Source organism: Ahaetulla prasina, chromosome 4 (assembly GCF_028640845.1).
Source record: "Ahaetulla prasina isolate Xishuangbanna chromosome 4, ASM2864084v1, whole genome shotgun sequence".
In the NCBI taxonomy this organism is placed as follows: Eukaryota; Metazoa; Chordata; class Lepidosauria; order Squamata; family Colubridae; genus Ahaetulla; species Ahaetulla prasina.
In genome coordinates this window covers 114809758-114828079 of record NC_080542.1, presented here as the reverse complement: position 1 = coordinate 114828079, position 18322 = coordinate 114809758, and the positions used below count along the sequence as shown (strand labels likewise).

General features: G+C 32.9%; 1 protein-coding gene across 5 annotated transcripts in view; it reads right to left on the bottom strand.

The window, feature by feature from the left end:
- The window catches only part of SLC25A13 (solute carrier family 25 member 13), a 174907-nt gene that overhangs the window by 18282 nt on the left and 138303 nt on the right, over positions 1-18322 (bottom strand). For all 5 annotated transcript variants that reach the window (XM_058180121.1, XM_058180122.1, XM_058180123.1 and 2 more), the window contains one exon: positions 8319-8459. In XM_058180121.1, the coding sequence (XP_058036104.1) occupies positions 8319-8459 (141 nt within the window). The remainder of the gene's footprint in view (positions 1-8318; positions 8460-18322) is intronic.

Below are 18322 nucleotides of genomic sequence, written 5' to 3'. Positions count from 1 at the left end.
TATTCTATTCTATTCTGTCTAGCTGTCAATACAGCTCCCTATAGCAATAGTGATAAATAGGCACACTGAGAAGCACTTTTTACTGCTCATATACCGACCTTCTGGATAGTTCTCAAGAGCAGCCTTATAATAGAGTGCACTGAAATAATTTAATTGTAAGGTGACCAGGGTCTGCAAGAAAATCTGGGAGCTCCCATAAGGCTACTGATACTTCTCCATTTTTGTGGACACCACATGAGAAAAATGAGTTCACTTTTTTGCTGTTAGTTGCGAAATCGTGTCCGACCCATCGCGACCCCATGGACAACATTCCTCCAGGCCTTCTTGTCCTCTACCATTCTCTGGAGTCCATTTAAGCTCATGCCTACTGCTTCAGTGACTCCATTCAGCCACCTCGTTCTCTGCCATCCCCTTCTTCTTTTGCCCTCAATCTTTCCCAGCATTAGGCTCTTCTCCAGTGAGTTCACTTTTAGCAAAAGATAAATTCTAAGAATTCGCCATGAAACTTCATATTAGTCTGCTAAATTGTTTAGATGTATCTTTTCAGAAGAAAATGCAATTCTGAAATTATTTGGCAAGGATTCATCAGCTTGAAGGTCTTAATAAAACATCTTTTCAATATTTATTTTGCTCTCATCCAGATCATCACTTCACTCTCTTGGAAATAGAGTTTAAGTACTTTCATTTAAAATGAAAAATATAGTTAGTCGAACTCTGCATCACCCTTAGGTTTTGTTTTAATACTCTGGGATGTCATTATCAGCTTAAGAAATCTCTTGTTTTCTAATAAGAGACAAGATGCTTATTGGATTTTAAAGACAACCTCAAATACCCTTGTTACAGTATTTTTCTTTATGTGCTGCATGGATTAAGATATATTTATTTATTAAGCATTTTTACCCCCTGCTATAAATCTGAAGGACTTTCAGTGGTTGATGAAGTTTGGCCAGTTGCATTCTTATAGCTACTCATTTTTACAACAACGGGCATATGAACAGCTATTCTAGAGACTCATGCTATATTTATTTCCATATGGAACATATGGAAATTCACCAAGCCTGTATACTTGCTGGTGTCCTATGCAAGTTGGTGAAATAAAATGAATGGTAAGGGAGGGAGGACCTCCTCAATCCTTTCTTGTACTTTCAGAGCATTAGTGCATCAGAAGGAAGATGTCTAATCTTTTATGTTTTAAAGAATTATTTTATTTATGATATTTCAGATTGCTTTCCCATAGCCTTCCTTAATTGTCATTAAGGTAAAGGTAAAGGTTTCCCTCGCACATATGTGCTAGTTGTTGTTGATTAATCTGAAGGTAAATGAGGCCTACCTTTAAACATACCTTCCCAGAGTTTAAAACAGAAGGGTGAGAGGAAACTTGAGATGGTAGAGAACCTGGAATAATGCCAAAGTTTGTGGTTAATATAGTGGATCATTTGATCTTGCTTTGTTTACACATAAACCATTTAGGTCTGATAGATATTTTATTTTGCATGTCTGAAAGCATGTAACCAGGGGTTCTTTATAAATTATGTATTTTCCATCTTCGAAAGAAGATTACTGTAAACATTAAAAAAATAGTCATTTAAAACATTTTAAGTTGGTCATCTTTTTATTACAATTATATTCTGTCCTCTCCTAGGGTTTCCGAGAAGTTAAAAGTACACACATACATTCATTATGCTAGGTTTGAACCAGATTTAGGAGGCTGATCATCGTAGGCCTGAATCCTACAAAAGAATGGACCAAGTAAGTCAAATTGCCAACCAACCAATCAATTAATCAGCTTAACAAATGCATCATATGAAGCTGAATCATGATTTAATTTTAAACAGTTAAAAATGTGCTCCCAAACTAAGGCCTTTTCAGATGGTAGCCTCTACTAATACTCATTTGGATGCAATATACCAACAAGCGGCTTCAATTGTTCTTGATAAAGTGTCAGGATTATCTACCTGAGGATAGTTTAGCAACTTGGGCACCGATCTGCAAGGCATGAGACATTTCCCTCAAGGCCTGCCTCTTCTTCCTGCCTGATCACTGGCTCCTCACTTTCCCTCACATTTTTCTAAGAACTCCTCACAAGCTTTTTAAATTTTGGATGGTGTCTTGACAGCAGGGGGAAAAAAAACACCCTGGACTGTCAGAAGTTTGGACAATCAGTTCAGTTGGGACAGATTCTTTAGCCTGCTAATTTCTGTTTATTTCGGCCTTACCTGCAAGCAAATAAATAAATAAATAAATAAATAAGGATTTAAATAAATTATTTCTACTACAACAGGAGGGTAATTACATTCACAAAGGCACCTCTGTGTCAGGGCTCTGCACAAGGAGCCAGAAGGTCTGGGAGACGAAGGCTTAACTTAGTCTCCTGCAGTGAATGCACATTGTCTGGTGGAGGGGGAAAAATGCCAGACTGGTGGGACCTCGCAGAATTCAAGGCAACAGAGGTACACCTTGTCTGAGAGAGTTATTTAATGCTTCTGGCACCTGTACTTACCGCCATCCCCTCTTTTCCTACCTTACAGGTTTAGAATTTATTTGGCATGTATAATTGTTATTTTGATCCTATAGCAATAAACAATAGGCAGCATGTCATTTCTTGATCCGTTAGCATTCTTCTTGGGTTTCACCAGCAACTTAACCCTTCCAATTCAGCCGTGAGACAACCTCTTTTTACACTCCTTTCTTCAAGTCATCTTATCTTGCTTTAAATGCTCCAGTTAAAGGCTTAAAAGTTGGAATTGACAAATCAAGAATCAGTGATTTGTCCTTGCTGTCAATGCCAAGTAGGTTTACAATGAATGACTAAATAACAATGTTTGCTTTTGTAAACTGAAATTGAAAAATGAATAGTTTTGAAATTTTGGACTTTGGCAGTCTTACCTATTTTTTTAATATAGTCTGAATAGAAAGATCCAATGTCTTGCATATCTTGTATAAATATCTCATTTATCATTAGATAATGATATACGATATAACTATATTTTGAAATATCTTCCTAGTTCACATTAGATTAATTGTTTTGATTTTACATCTAACTCTCAAAAGATTTTTGACAAATTCTTCAAGTCAATTGCAAGCAGTAACATCTTTTTCTTTCAAGATTGTTGTGAAAAATTAAATTGAATTAAAATAATTCTGGTAACTGGAAAGTGATGCGAAATATTGTATCTGTTTAGAAACTAAAAAGGAATTAAACAAAAAAAAAGTGATTTTCAAATTTTATGAACTTTCCCTAAATACATTTTTGTAAACTGGAATGATTATATTCTATAAAAGCTGAATCAAATATAAAATTAAATTATGTGTTTCTTGAAGTTCTACATACACTTACTCTCTATATTATTAAACTTGTAGTTACTGTCACTATCATCATCAGTCATATTCAGTGAAATCTTAAGTTTTTAATTAGTAAGTTACTGCTACTACTACTAAATTAGTAATTAATTACAACTAATTAAATCTAGAAAGTTAATGGAATGTGTTCACAATTTATGCCATTATATTGTACCACTTGACAACCATCTCCAGACTCTAACTGATTAAAATCTACACCATCTTAACTTCATTTAATTTAATCTTCCAACATTTATATGCATAAAAGTCAAGAGTAGAGGCTAGTAACTCATCTAAAGAAAAGGATGTTCTAAGATCCTCTTCTCAATTCACTAACTTTTTTTATTTCACATTCCGTTTCTTGTTCACCTTAGCATTATTGTTCCTAGGATTTTTCTCATAACAGAAATGTGGTCAGTTTTCAATTCTGTAGCTTCAAGGGTGGATTGGATGCAAGATATAATGGATTAGCTCCAATAGATCCCTCTTTGGCATAACCCAAGTAGTGACCTGAGAGATTCACCTTTAAAGTTTAAATTGCCTTGGGAATTGAGATGTTTAGCACATCTCCTTCCTTTTCACTTGTAAAAATTTGCCTTCCAGCTGCCATTTCCACAGGGGAAAACTGTCACAAAGCATCTAGGAAACTAACAAAGCAGTTCCAGAAGAGACTACTGTAGAGAACAAAATTGTGAAAGAAGTGAAGCAGCCAGCATTATTAACAAAAAGATATCAATGTCGGTGTTTAGACACAACTGAAAATTTAATAGAATAATCTTGTTTCAAGTCCCAGGCAAGACAATTGCAGTGATCCAACAACCTGTGCTATGGATGCAGACAAGGCAGAAGCAGAACAATTTTATGATAATGAGTAACTGTCAATATACCATCAAAAAAATCATACTAACAATATGAAAGTGAATTGGTATGCTAAAGTTGGAAGTCAAATAACATTTGCAACAAAATTAATCCTCAATATACCAAACAAGCAAGAAACAAATTCACACAATATTGCCTGGAAAATTCTTTATATAAATACCAAACAACTTAAAAGAAATTCTCCATAACAATTCTGCATACTAAAATCAAATTGACTATATACCCTGCAAGCAAAAAGAGAAATCCTGGCACTGACTAAAGATGAAGCAGACCAAAAAAATCTGCAAAGAAAGTAAAGTGGTTGCGTGGTTGATAGTTTGAAAAAACAAAATTAAGAAAGGTCAAAAGCAAAAGACAAACATTAAGAAAACCATCTGCAACTAAGGATTGCACTAAATAAGAAGCAAGGAATTATCTCTAAATAATTCAGAAATTCAGTGTAATTATCAAACAAACTATAAAGACATTTTTAAAAAATCTTCAAAATTATGGAAACCTTTTGTACAAAGATAAAAGATACAGATCTACTAGACAAAAGATATCAATGTCGGTGTTTAGACACAATTGAAAATTTAATAGAATAATCTTGTTTCAAGTCCCAGGCAAGACAATTGCAGTGATCCAACAACCTGTGCTATGGATGCAGACAAGGCAGAAGCAGAACAATTTTATGATAATGAGTAACTGTCAATATACCATCAAAAAAATCATACTAACAATATGAAAGTGAATTGGTATGCTAAAGTTGGAAGTCAAATAACATTTGCAACAAAATTAATCCTCAATATACCAAACAAGCAGGAAACAAATTCACACAATATTGCCTGGAAAATTCTTTATATAAATACCAAACAACTTAAAAGAAATTCTCCATAACAATTCTGCATACTAAAATCAAATTGACTATATACCCTGCAAGCAAAAAGAGAAATCCTGGCACTGACTAAAGATGAAGCAGACCAAAAAAATCTGCAAAGAAAGTAAAGTGGTTGCGTGGTTGATAGTTTGAAAAAACAAAATTAAGAAAGGTCAAAAGCAAAAGACAAACATTAAGAAAACCATCTGCAACTAAGGGTTGCACTAAATAAGAAGCAAGGAATTATCTCTAAATAATTCAGAAATTCAGTGTAATTATCAAACAAACTATAAAAACATTTTTAAAAAATCTTCAAAATTATGGAAACCTTTTGTACAAAGATAAAAGATACAGATCTACTAGACAAGAAGATAGAAGAAGAGATTGAAGGAGTGCAAAGAAGAACCTCACAAAAGAATCGCAAAATCAAATCAATGTTATATTGTACATAAAGATTTGATGACTGAACTAGAGCCAGACATTCTGGAAAGAGAAATTAAATGGGCCTCAGAAAATACTGCTTAAAACAAAGCAACAGGATAGAAACCTTATAATACCATTAAAGCATTGCACATTTTTTGTAATCAGATTGGAAAACAGAGCCATAGGATTTGAGAAGATAAATTTATATTCTAGTACTAAAAGGATAACTGTTAAAGAATACTCAGACTACCAAATATCTCCTTTTAGATCATAAACCAGTAAGATAATGCTCAGGATTATAGGTAGTCTTCGACTTATGACTGTAATTGAGTCAGAAATTGCTGTTGTAAGCCACCCAGAATCACTTCAAAATGAGATGGCAGCAAATAAATTTAATAAATAAAAAATAAATGTCGTCCTTAAGTTGGCCATCATGTCACCATGCCTGATTTTATGATCTTTTTGAAGTGGTTGTTAAGCAAATGTGGTCATAAAGCAAACATCAGTTGTTAGGCAAATCCATTGTGCCCAGTGGGCATTTTTTCCAATTTTTAAAAACTGTTGTAAATCATGGTGACCTGACCAGGGGTGAAATGCTAGTGGTTCAGATTGGTTTTCCCAAACTGGTAGTAAAAAAGGCTACTGGTTCACCAAACGGGTAGTAAAAAAATGTTTTAAAAAAAGTTCCGATGATTAGCTGAGCAACGCGCGATCTTCAGAAGTTTTTTTTTTTTTTTTTACTTTTTTAGCATTTTTACTGATAGGTAAAAATGCTTTAAAAAGTAACAAAGAAAAAGTTCCGACGATCGTGTCACTCAGCTGATTGTTGGAACTTTTTTTTTTTTTTTTTACTTTTTAGGCATTATTTTACTACCAGTTGGCTAATAGGTAGTAAAAAATGCATTAAAAAGAAAAAAAAGGTACTATTCTTGAAAGAAGTTTTTTTTGAAATATTAACAGATAAAAATATTAGCGTTCCTGAAAGACTATATGCAAGAAAGATCTGGAAGAAATGGGTTGATTATATGTTTGATATATATCACAAAAGAATAGATATTTGGAATTATATTGGATTTTTTTTTTCTCTTAAGCTTGAGTACTAAGAAAAATGGCGATGGTCAGAGGAGGAAGGACTAAAGTTGAATAGAGATTGTAATTTGCTATACCGAAATTATGTAATGTGTTTTATTGAATTGTAAATAGAATATTTTCGAAAGACTTTATGTAAGAAAGATTTGGGGGGGAAATGGGTTGATTATATAGTTTACAGAAGTTACAAGGGAGATATTCTCTGAATTGGATTGGATTTTTAAGCATTATCTGGTTTTAAATACTTTAGGATTAATCTGCTGTATTGAATATATTTTATCAATTTTAATTGTTATTTCTTGAAGGATTTTGGTTATGTAAGGGGTAAGTCAGAGCCAGAGAGAAAAAATTTGTATAATTGTTTTGGAATAATTTAGCTTATGTTTGTTTTTGAACTATACCTTATGGGTGTTTTGGGAAAGGGAAAATTTAGTGAATGATAGTTTTTTGAACTATACCTTATGTTTGTTCTGGGAAGTCGGAAGGGGGGGAGGAGGGTGGTTTTGGAGGGAGGGGGTGGAGTGGGGGGGAGGGAAAAAAAAAAGGGGGGGGGGGATTTTTGTAAAAACTTTTTCAATAAAAAAAAGAAAAGAAAAAAAAGGCTCAGACAATCACAACTATGTTGCGCGATCGCCAAAGCCTTTTTTAAAAACTTTTTAAAAGCATTTTTTACTACCTATTCGTCCAAGCCAGCAGTAAAAAATGCTTTTAAAATGTTTTTAAAAAGGTTCCCATATGCGCCACAGCTGATCACCCCCCCCATGCTGTTCTACTTACCTTCCCAAGCCTTCTTTTGGCGCGCACTGTGCATGTGCGCACGCAGCTTGCATTTGGTGCACTCTACACATGTGCACAGTGTATGTTTGGCACATGGCACGCATGCACGGCCAGCAAACTGGTGGTAAACCAATTCAGATTTCACCACTGGACCTGACCATAGAACACTGTAAATGTGAGCTGGTTGACAAAGGTCCAAAGTATGATCATGGAAGCGGGGATGCATCAGAATTTCTAGATCAGCTTGTAAGTACTTCTGGGGAGGTCCATCAGAACTTTGAATAATCAATAATTAATTGGCTGTAAATTGAGGTGTGGTGGCGCAGTAGTTGGAATGCAGTATTTCAGGCTAATTCTGCTGACTGCCACCAGTGTGATCCTGACTGGCTGAAGGTTGACTCAGCCTTTGATCCTTCTGAAGTCAGTAAAATGAGGACCCAGATTATTGGGGGCAATATGCTGACTCTCTAAACTGCTTGGAGAAGGCTGTAAAGCACTGTGAAGTGGTATATAAGTCTAAGTGCTATTGCTACCTATACCTTATACCTACAGGAGAAGTTGCCTTTGTGATGTTCCAACTACATATTCAAGTGGAAAAATTATGGCCATGATAATGCATATTTTTTTTCTGACAGTGTGATTTTTTTTGGCAATTTAATATTTTGTTTAAATATATCATAGTCTTTTTTTAGTAGAAAATATTTAATGGCCAGAGTCACTATTCCTGAGAATTTTTGAGTCTAGAAGGGAAAAAAAGGTTAATATTTCAAGTTCTCCTCCATTTACTTGCACTTAACTGGCATTGCCTGATGACATAATCTTAGTTTATTTTTTAATATTGACAACAGACATTCTTTTCTAATCTTCAGCAAGAGATTTTTTTAAGTGTTACTAATATACTAATTTTACAAAAGGCAAGCTGTTCAATTCAGAAGTAGAGTCAAAATGAATTTACCTTATAAAGGCCAAAAAATCCTAGGTCCCGCAAGACAGTAAGGGCACTAACACGTGGACCAGTTGTGATCTCTCCAGCCACTTGCAAGCGAATTTTAACAATTTCTAGTGGATTCGTGAATATCACTTGAGATCCTCCGGCCTAAAAAAGAAACAATATTGTGAACATGTTACTGCTTCAGCACAAAGAGAAGATAAATTATCCCAAATGCTAATGGAGCAGGACATCGTGTTCATTTCAGTGGTGTTTCCATGAGTTTTTTACATTGAAATCAACAAAGGCAATGGTGCCAAGCACTCTGAATTGAAAGTTAAATGTGGGAATTCACTCCTTAAAAGCAATTATTTTTACAGATTGCAAGATACTGCTTCTAGATGCTAGACTGAAAGACAAGGTAAAGCAAACAACAACTATTTAAATCTACATAGACACCTTAAATCTAACCGGCAAAAGACAAAAGGACTGGGAGAAAAAAGGCAAATTATTGGATTTCCCCACCCACCCAAACACATACATGCAATTCCTCAATTTTGGTATCTATACAAAAAGTGCAGTGAAACACACGCATTTAAACTAATTTCCTCTGCTTTTCAAAAGTTATTGAACTGAAAAAATGTATATCTCAAATGGCACTTTGCAGTTGCTTCTAGTAGATTTGAACACCATTTCTCTCTACACAAGACAGCTCTATTTTATTTCATTTCTCCAACCAATAGAGTATTATTACTGAACCCAACAACTTAAAAGTTTCTTAATAGTTCTATTTGAACATTGGGTAATGATTTGGTTACTTAAAAAGGCTACTTTGAACAATTGCTAATAATCCTTAAAAGAACATTTTGGTAGACTAACAACCTACTAACAACCTACTCTCCAATAAACAATTTGGTTTCAGGAAAAAATTATCATGTAACTTACAACTTCTCCACTGTAAAAACATATGGACTACAAATCTTGATCAAGGCAAATCAATAGATGCAATCTACATAGACTTCTGCAAAGCTTTTGACTCAGTAGTACACAATAAACTTCTCCTAAAACTAATATCCTATGGCATCTCAGGACCCCTTCACAAATGGATATCTGCTTTTCTATCTAACAGAAAAGTCTGTCTAACAGACACAGGGCCTCTGTGGCTCAGGCTGCTAATGCAGTCTGTTATTAACAGCAGCAGCCTGCAATTACTGCAGGTTCTAGTCCCACCAGGCCCAAGGTTGACTCAGCCTTCCATCCTTTATAAGGTAGGTAAAATGAGGACCCAGATTGTTGGGGGCAATAAGTTGACTTTGTATATAAATATACAAATAGAATGAAGACTATTGCTAACATAGTGTAAGCCGCCCTGAGTCTTCGGAGAAGGGTGGGATATAAATGTAAAAAAAACCAAAAACAACTAATAGATTTAAACTTAATGTCAACCGCTTTAATCTAGATTGCAGAAAATATGACTTCTGTAACAGAATCATCAGTGCTTGGAATACTTTACCTGACTCTGTGGTCTCTTCTCATAATCCTAAAAGCTTTAACCAAAAACTTTCTACTATTGACCTCACCCCATTCCTAAGAGGACCATAAGGGGCGTGCCTACCGTTCCTGTCCTATTGTTTTTCTTTTCTTCTTCCTGTATATATATATATGCTTATACCTCCTAATATTTACTCATATATGTGTTTATATACTATATAATCTTTTGTATGATACCTACATATATTGTTGTGACAAAATAAATAAATAAATAAATAGACTAAATATGTCATTAATAAAGTTATTTCTATGTATAGCAATTGGAAAGCTTTGGGGGAAAATAGATACATAGTAGTAGTCCTGGTAGAACATGTAAATAGTCTTGATCCATATTCTTATTCTCTTACTCAGATTTCCCTCATGATCCGTATTCTTATTTTCTTGGTCACACTTCCCTCAGCCTTATCCTCCCTAACCTTTGAGAACCTGGGGCATTTTGATTGCACAGAGCAAGAATATAACTTTGTCTTTTATGCTAAATGGGAAGAAATGAGTACCCTTTCCTTATACACTATTTAATGTATTATTTTTAGTCTAGTAAGGGGAAAGAGAAAACAACTGTTACCTAATTTGGCTTAACCTGTGCAAAAGCCAGATTAATTAAAGTAATTAATTAACTAAAAACTAAGAAGACATCATAGACCACAGTAGCCAATGCAACTTTCCTTCTAGTCTTCTTCCTGAATGCCCTTGATTCTAACCCCCTATAGCATATTATAGAACACAATAGCACAGAGTTTCTAATAAAAAGCTATAAGTGTTTAAAATCAGTCAGTATCTCTTTTTGTATTTATAGGCCACCACTACTACAGAGTTTATCTCAAATGACCTTTCAGATGTGTTGGGCCCCCATAATTTTCAGTCAGAATGGTTAAAAGGCCCCCTGATTGAGAATTACGGGATTTAAAGTCAAAAACATCTGGAGGGCACCATGATGGAAATATTGCCATAGCTGACATGGTCTCAGAAAAATGTTTCTTCAGACAGATGGAGGGAATCTGATACAGATGGATTACGTTAACAAGGCAAAGATTATACTCCATTCTTAAAAGTCTTTGAAATCAACAGTAATATTTGGGGTTATTAAAGGCCAAATCATTAGTTTCTGATGTTCAGCCAAATATGTAACTAAAAGTCCACTCTGGGCCATCCTTTTCCAGTATTCTCCACAATTGATATGATATTAGCCATTTCCGTCTATTTGATTTTAATGAGCTGCAACTGTGAGTATCATCCCTATACTGAAATAATTAAAACAAGAATGCTTCTACTAATAATATTCTTCCTTTTTTAAATAATAACTTTGTGTTTTTAATATCTTAAACAACAGTAATCAGGTGGATAGCTAGGGGTTTCCATGTTGGCAACAGAGGAATAAGATAGAGAGATATATGATAGACAAATAGACAGATATTAAAAGAGTATAAAATTAAGCAAAACTAATACAGAATAAAGAAACAAAGAGAAGGAAAGACACAAAGAAAGAAGTGCAGAACGGAAAGATAAAAAGAAGTAGGATTTCTATTTAATTTCCTTTGCAACAAATACAAATGTAATTATACAGTTATATTGTACACTATGGTTACAAGGGTTCATTTTTTCCTATTATTTATTTTTTCTAATTATTTAAGGCACAAGCCATGTGTATTTTTTTTCTGTTTCATACAAAAATTCTATAATTTATTTATTTATTTAATCACATTTTTATACCGCTCTATCTCCCAAGGGATAATGAGTTTACAGTCACCTTTAAATATAGATGTCTTTTTTTAATCAGAGAAGTCAACATAACCATCTCTCTAAATTTTATCAACTTCATCAACCATTTGGTCTATTGTGGATAGTATCTTTTGAGCATATAATAATCTCACTGCAATTGTCAAATATCTGTGCAGATCTGGGATGAAGTTTTCTCTTTTTCTACCTCAGAAATGAATTTATGCCATTCTACCATTGAACATAAACTTACATGAGATTCTTGATTTAATAAAGCATATTGTAGCAACCAGAAATTATTAAATTTAAGACTGCTACATAATGCAGTTCAACAGAAGGCTGACAAAAGTGAAGAAATCAGCAAGAGAGTGCTCACTAAATACTATGCGTTTTGCAATCACACAGTTCTTTGGACAAGAGCAAGAAAACAGTTTCCTGTGTGACACCCCCCATCCCATATAAACACGTTAATATATAAAGTATACTGCATGAGTCAAAAAGAGGGCTGTGAAAATATTTACAGACCCCTCACATTCTGGATATAAATTGTTTCAACTCCTCCCTCAACATGACGCTATAGAGCATTGTACACCAAGACAACTAGACACAAGAACAGTTTTTTCCCGAACGCCATCCTTCTGCTAAACAAATAATTCCCTCAACTCTGTCAAACTATTCATTAAGGCTGCATTAAGACTGCATTAAGACTGTTAGTCTTCTCATCATTCCTATCACCCATCTCCTCCCACTTATGACTGTATGACTATAACTTTGTGGCTTGTATCCTTATGGTTTATAGTGATATTGTTTTCTGATTGCTTATTTATACCCTATGACTATCATTAAGAGTTGTACCTTATGATTCTTGACAAATGTATCTTGTCTTTTTATGTACATTGAGAGCATATGCACCAAAGACAAATTCCTTGTGTGTCCAATCACACTTGGCCAATAAAGAATTCTGTTCTGTTCTGTTCTGTTCTGTTCTATTCTATTCTATTCTATTCTATCTTTAGGTCTAGATAAAATAAGAAAGTATAGGTAGAACAAAAATGGGAAAATGGGTAGTAAAATAACTTTCTTCCAGCTTGGTGCTCCATAGAAAGGACTTTCAAAATTGTGATTCCATAATGGAGAAAGTCCTTCCATAGATACCTGTACAACTGATCTACCCATCTTCTGTAGAGCATTATGAAAATGATAAATGAACTATATGAATAAATGTTCTACATCAAGCAATGGCTATCTATGTTCTTATAAGAAGTCAGGAGGAAAAACATGTAAATTTAGTAACCCTAACCACTGGATAATGTTTGTCCTCTTAAAACTGAAGATAAATCTTACATATATGCATTTCTCTGGGATACAAATATACATATTCACATTCAACCAATTTGATGAAGTGGAATATCTGAAAAGTAGAAAAAGTTTCAAGTTAAAAGGAAAATAACAATTCCAAATTAATTTGGAATGTTATGTGATGCTCCATTATTTATCAAATAAACATGAAACAATATTTCATTTTCAATTTATTTTTATAATTCTAATTTTAACATTTCACATAATTATACATCCTTTCTAAGCATCAATATTTAGTAATATATTTTGAGTTTTGATAAAAAAAAATGTCTGAGAATGCTGTTTAAATTTCTGCTTACCTACGGAACTCTTTATTAGTCTTGTGAATCCATGTTACCAATCAGTAACAAATTATTGCTTAACAGTGTTATTAATAATTATATATATATTAATAATTATTAAGACTTTAGATGCCACACCATACTTCTTAAGAAAAAGCAGGATAAAAATGTTATAGATAAACATTCTAACAAACAGAAGCTCTGTAATGTATTGTGCAAGAACCTTAAACTGTTATACTACTTTAAAAGAATTTACTTTGAACTTTCTACTTTGCACCAACTTTGCACCAAGACAAATTCCTTGTGTGTCCAATCACACTTGGCCAATAAAAAAAAATTCTACAATCTACACACACATGTACACATGTACACACACAGGTCCAATAATCTATGCACAACATCTACAACGTTATGTTATAACATTGCTCAACTTTTATAAATAATAGATTTTTTTATTCTTTTAATGTGGAATGAGGTTAAAAACTGAATCGGTTTCAGATTTTAAGGACTACACAAAACAAGAGTAATATCCAATTCTGTATGATAGGTTAAGACAGTTTAAATGCAAAATTGTTCTGTACTTTTTCCAGTGATAATTTTAACTAAATTAAATTTAAAAAACCACAAATAAATCACAATATCACTAGGCACCTCTCGATGGCAGTATAACCTTGAACACATGTTCATTCTTCCTCTGCACTCCCCAGGATAGATAAACAAGAAAAAACCCGAGGATATTCATCCTTTGTCTAAAAGACCAGCACTCAATCATTTAGGGACACAATAGAAAGTGTTAGTTCAATGCTGCTGTGCTGATTGTCATAATACAACGAAGTAAACTTGCTAATTTTCTTGGGTCGAGAGGTGTCCACAACTCAAAATAACTATAGAGTGAGGGAGACTTTCAAATCATTATAAACCATTGAGATATGATGAAGTGTATCCTAATGAAATGAGGTTCTTTTATTAACTTCCCATTTTCTGTATCTTAAGAGGCTACACAGAGGGCTAAAAGATAAAACTGCTAAAGCACTGAAATTTAGATTTTATGCAATATAATTTTATTTTTATGCAAGTACAATATATAAAATATATTCTAAATTAGAAGAAAAATATTTTAGCTCTATTGCTTTCTATCAGTAGACGAACTGATAATTATTTCTTAACTGAATAATTATTTAAATATAAAATATGCATATCATTTAACAGCTGTAATCATGCTGAATTCCCTAGATGCAAACTGACTAGATTTACTCTGAGTCTATGTACATGAGTAAATAGGATAATAAATTAATAGTTTCAAAGATTTCTTTGGAAGATAAAGTCATTGGGAATCATGTTACACTTAAATTGGATATAAATGGATAGATGAACAGAGATATATATAAAATGGATAGATAGATTGATAGATATAAAGATAGACAGATAGATGAAGACAGACAGACAGATCAACAGATTTGACAATATCTCTATAGATTTATTTAAGAAATGAAAAATGAGTTAATTTATTTGTTTAAATATCTGATATCATGAATATTTTGGACAAGATGTCACAATCTTTTTCTATTTTCTAAATAATTAAACTGTAAAGTCACAATAGTGACTTCATGGATCCATTCATGTAATTTTATTTTTCAAAAACATAGAAGTAGTTTGCTAAAGCTTTCAGAAATGCTATTTCTAAAATTATGCAAATCTTCTAAAAGAAGTGCCACAGAACACATCGAAGCATGAGTTGCAACTCTTTTCCGACTGCTAAAGCAACTGCACCTTTTTTCATATTCATATGGCTGCTAAAACTGGATTGCATATGACGACTTTAACTATGAAAAATAACTACTTCGTACATGTTTCTACATGTTCCAAAGTATCACTTTTGACAGATTTATACAGCTTTTTCAATTTCTGATTCTAGTTAATGCCTTGTGATTTCCTGGTGAAATCTCATCCAAGAAACCGATATGAAATTACTAACTTTAGAAATAGATAATAGATTATCATGCCAAGTTCATTAAAATAAGCACCAGCACCCATTATTATATTATTCCCATTATTCTCAACTGCAACTCATCTGTGATCTTCTCTTCATATTTGACCATAAGTACCTGAAAGAAAACCTTTTCACTTTGCTTTTCTACTGCACAGAATATAAAGAAGTACAAAATCAAATGGTTGGATACATGACAACGCTGTTATTTAAAAAGAGTTGTAATACTGAGGAGTGCATTTGAAAAGAAAAGAATTTAAATTATCAAAAAAAGAATGTAATACAATTTAAGAATTTCTTGACATGTTTTTCAAATAAATATGCAAAGGAAAGCCAACGTTAAACTAAAAATAAACTATTAAATAATACACAAAATCTAACAAAATATTACAAAATGTTTAAATCTCCACTTTGTTTTATTACATTGTATTATTACTGAGAAAATAAGATGGAGACTTCTTTGTTTTAATTTTTAATGGCATATCTAAGTAGGAAAAATACTTTTTTACAAGCTCTGATCAGTTTGATGCTGTAAAAATAGAAGGCTCAATAATTTTCATTTTATTAGATATAACCTTCAAAGATAAAAACCAAGGTATCAAAGGAAAACCTATTTGTTTGATGTTATAAAAGCATTTAAGTTGCAGGTTTGTTGAATATGTTAACATTTGGATCTGCCTTTAACATATGTCTATTTTGACTGTTGGAAGAATAAAAACATTTAATGATTTACAGACCCCCTGTGTTTTAAGGTCTGATTTTTGAATTAAATCTATGACACTATTTCTATTCATTATTTATTATGACAATTTCAGAGCATTATATCGTTGCACATAGGTGATCACAGCTGAACTTTTATTCCAATTTTTTTAAAATATGTTTTTTAGACCTGTATGATATGATACAAATCTTTTGTTTGTCAATTACAAAGGAATACTTCCTATGGTCAATCACACCTAAATTTCTATACAGTATCAGTTAGAACCCTGACTTAATATTCCAAACCCGTGAAGCTAAAAGGCCCAATTGCCCCACAAAAGTGGGGGAGAGTGTTTTAATAATTAATATATTTAATCAATTAGTTTTAAGTAAGTAAAAACTAATTAAGTAAAATTAATTAAGTAATTAATTAGATCATTCAATTGGCCCTGTATTAATGCTCCAATAAACTCATGCATGTGAACTAAGCCATAATATCAATCAAATTTAACCCTGGAGAAAGCAATATTACTAGGCACCGACAAAGCCTATAATATTCTACTTTGCAAAATAATATATTTGCTTTGTTAAAAAATAAAAGGTTGCTAGACTGTGGTGAATAAAGCATTTTTTAATTAAGACTGAAGATAAAATCAACTCACATGAGCAGTTTCGACCCTCCAAAATGTGCCAGAAGCTACGAAGCTCATCCCTGCCACAACAAGCATCAGCTGATTTCAATGTTGTGTCTTTTTCCAATTCTGAAGAGTGATTAAGTCAATAAAAAAAAAAACATTCCAGGCTTTGTGGGTACTGAAATTACAACTCTGACAAATCCAACTACCTAAGCCAATATCACATATGAAGTAGAAGCATTCCAGACTGAATATAATCTTGGCTCATATGAAGAAGTTAGTACATACTGTATGCTAATTTACATACACATAACTTCTCCCTAGTTCATTTTCTTGGCTTTAAAAAGTTTTTATTTGATCATCATTGAAGACACCAGTCAAATGAACTACAGAGTTCATTTTTTCAGTCTATGCTTGGATAAGGACAAAGCTTTCCAAGGGAAAAAAGCCACAACAAATATTAAAGAGTTTTAATTCCCAGAATATGATAACTCAAAATGTAACCATTTACAAGGCTTATGGGTCACTCCAATCAACCAACTCTAAATCAGAGTTATCCATACAAATATGTAACTTAGAGTAAAATAAATGAATATGAAATTTAAGGTTAAATTCAATGTAATAAACAACTGTATATATCAGGAATCAAACATTACAAAAAAATCAATCTATTAATTAAGTGTCTAGCAAAAAAGTTACAGCGGGTCTCTCTGTGAGTCCTCATGAAATAGTGAAATCATTGTTTGTTCATGATTTTATCATTGAATCTCGGTGGTTAAATAATGGAGATTGGGAATTGCAAATATAGGGTGGAGGCACATAGTTCTCAAATGTCTCCCACCCTTGTTATGAGAATAATGTGGCAGAGTTAGATGACACTGTTGTATAAACTACCATGTACTCACAAAACATGGCAATTCTACATAAATGGCTATGTGGAAGCAGCATTGGATAAATAGGTGTACACAACATATTATTCTGTAGTGCTTCTTACAGGATATTATATAGAAATGTTGTTTACAGTTTCAACAAGACAGAAATATCATAAATGATACATGATTATTTTTAACTTATCTTATCTGCTATGAATGGAACTTTTTTTAATTGAAAGAAGTTCATATACAAGATAGCCAGGCAACATAGAAGAAATTGGTTTTCACTTTTATTTTTCATCTGTCTGTTGAATGATTGCTGGAGACATAACATTATAGGTTCTGCCTATTACTTACAAAAAATTCAGCAATTATAACTATGTATCTCCATCTGTGTATAAGGCTAGATTGAAACATTTTGTATTATTAAATATTTCTGTTCTGTTCACAAGTAGCTTAACCAAGAAAAATGTTTCTTTCCAAACCTCCTTACACAGGTGTCTTGAATTTTAAAAAATCTGCTATGAAAAGGATTTTTTTTTTCATTGAAGAAGTTCATATACAAGATAGCCAGCTAACATGGAACTTAAGATATTGATTTTCACTTTTATTTTTCATCTATCTGTTGAACAATTGCTGGAGACATAATGGAACTTTAAACTTACACCTACAAACTTTATCACTGGGTCTTTCTTTATCTACTTGACCACTATGACATAATTAAATGGAATCTCAGCTTATCCTGGGGGGCTTCTGCTCTTTAACAGTGGTCCAGAGCTGATGTTGATCAAATGAACTTATCCAAGGTGGCAAATCTCCAGGGAGGTTATATATAGCTATTTAGATAATAGATGCAGATGTTAAGAGTAAGTACTGTGTTGATTTCCAATTCCTTTCACAACATTCCTAAACAGACTGGTCCTAAGTTCCT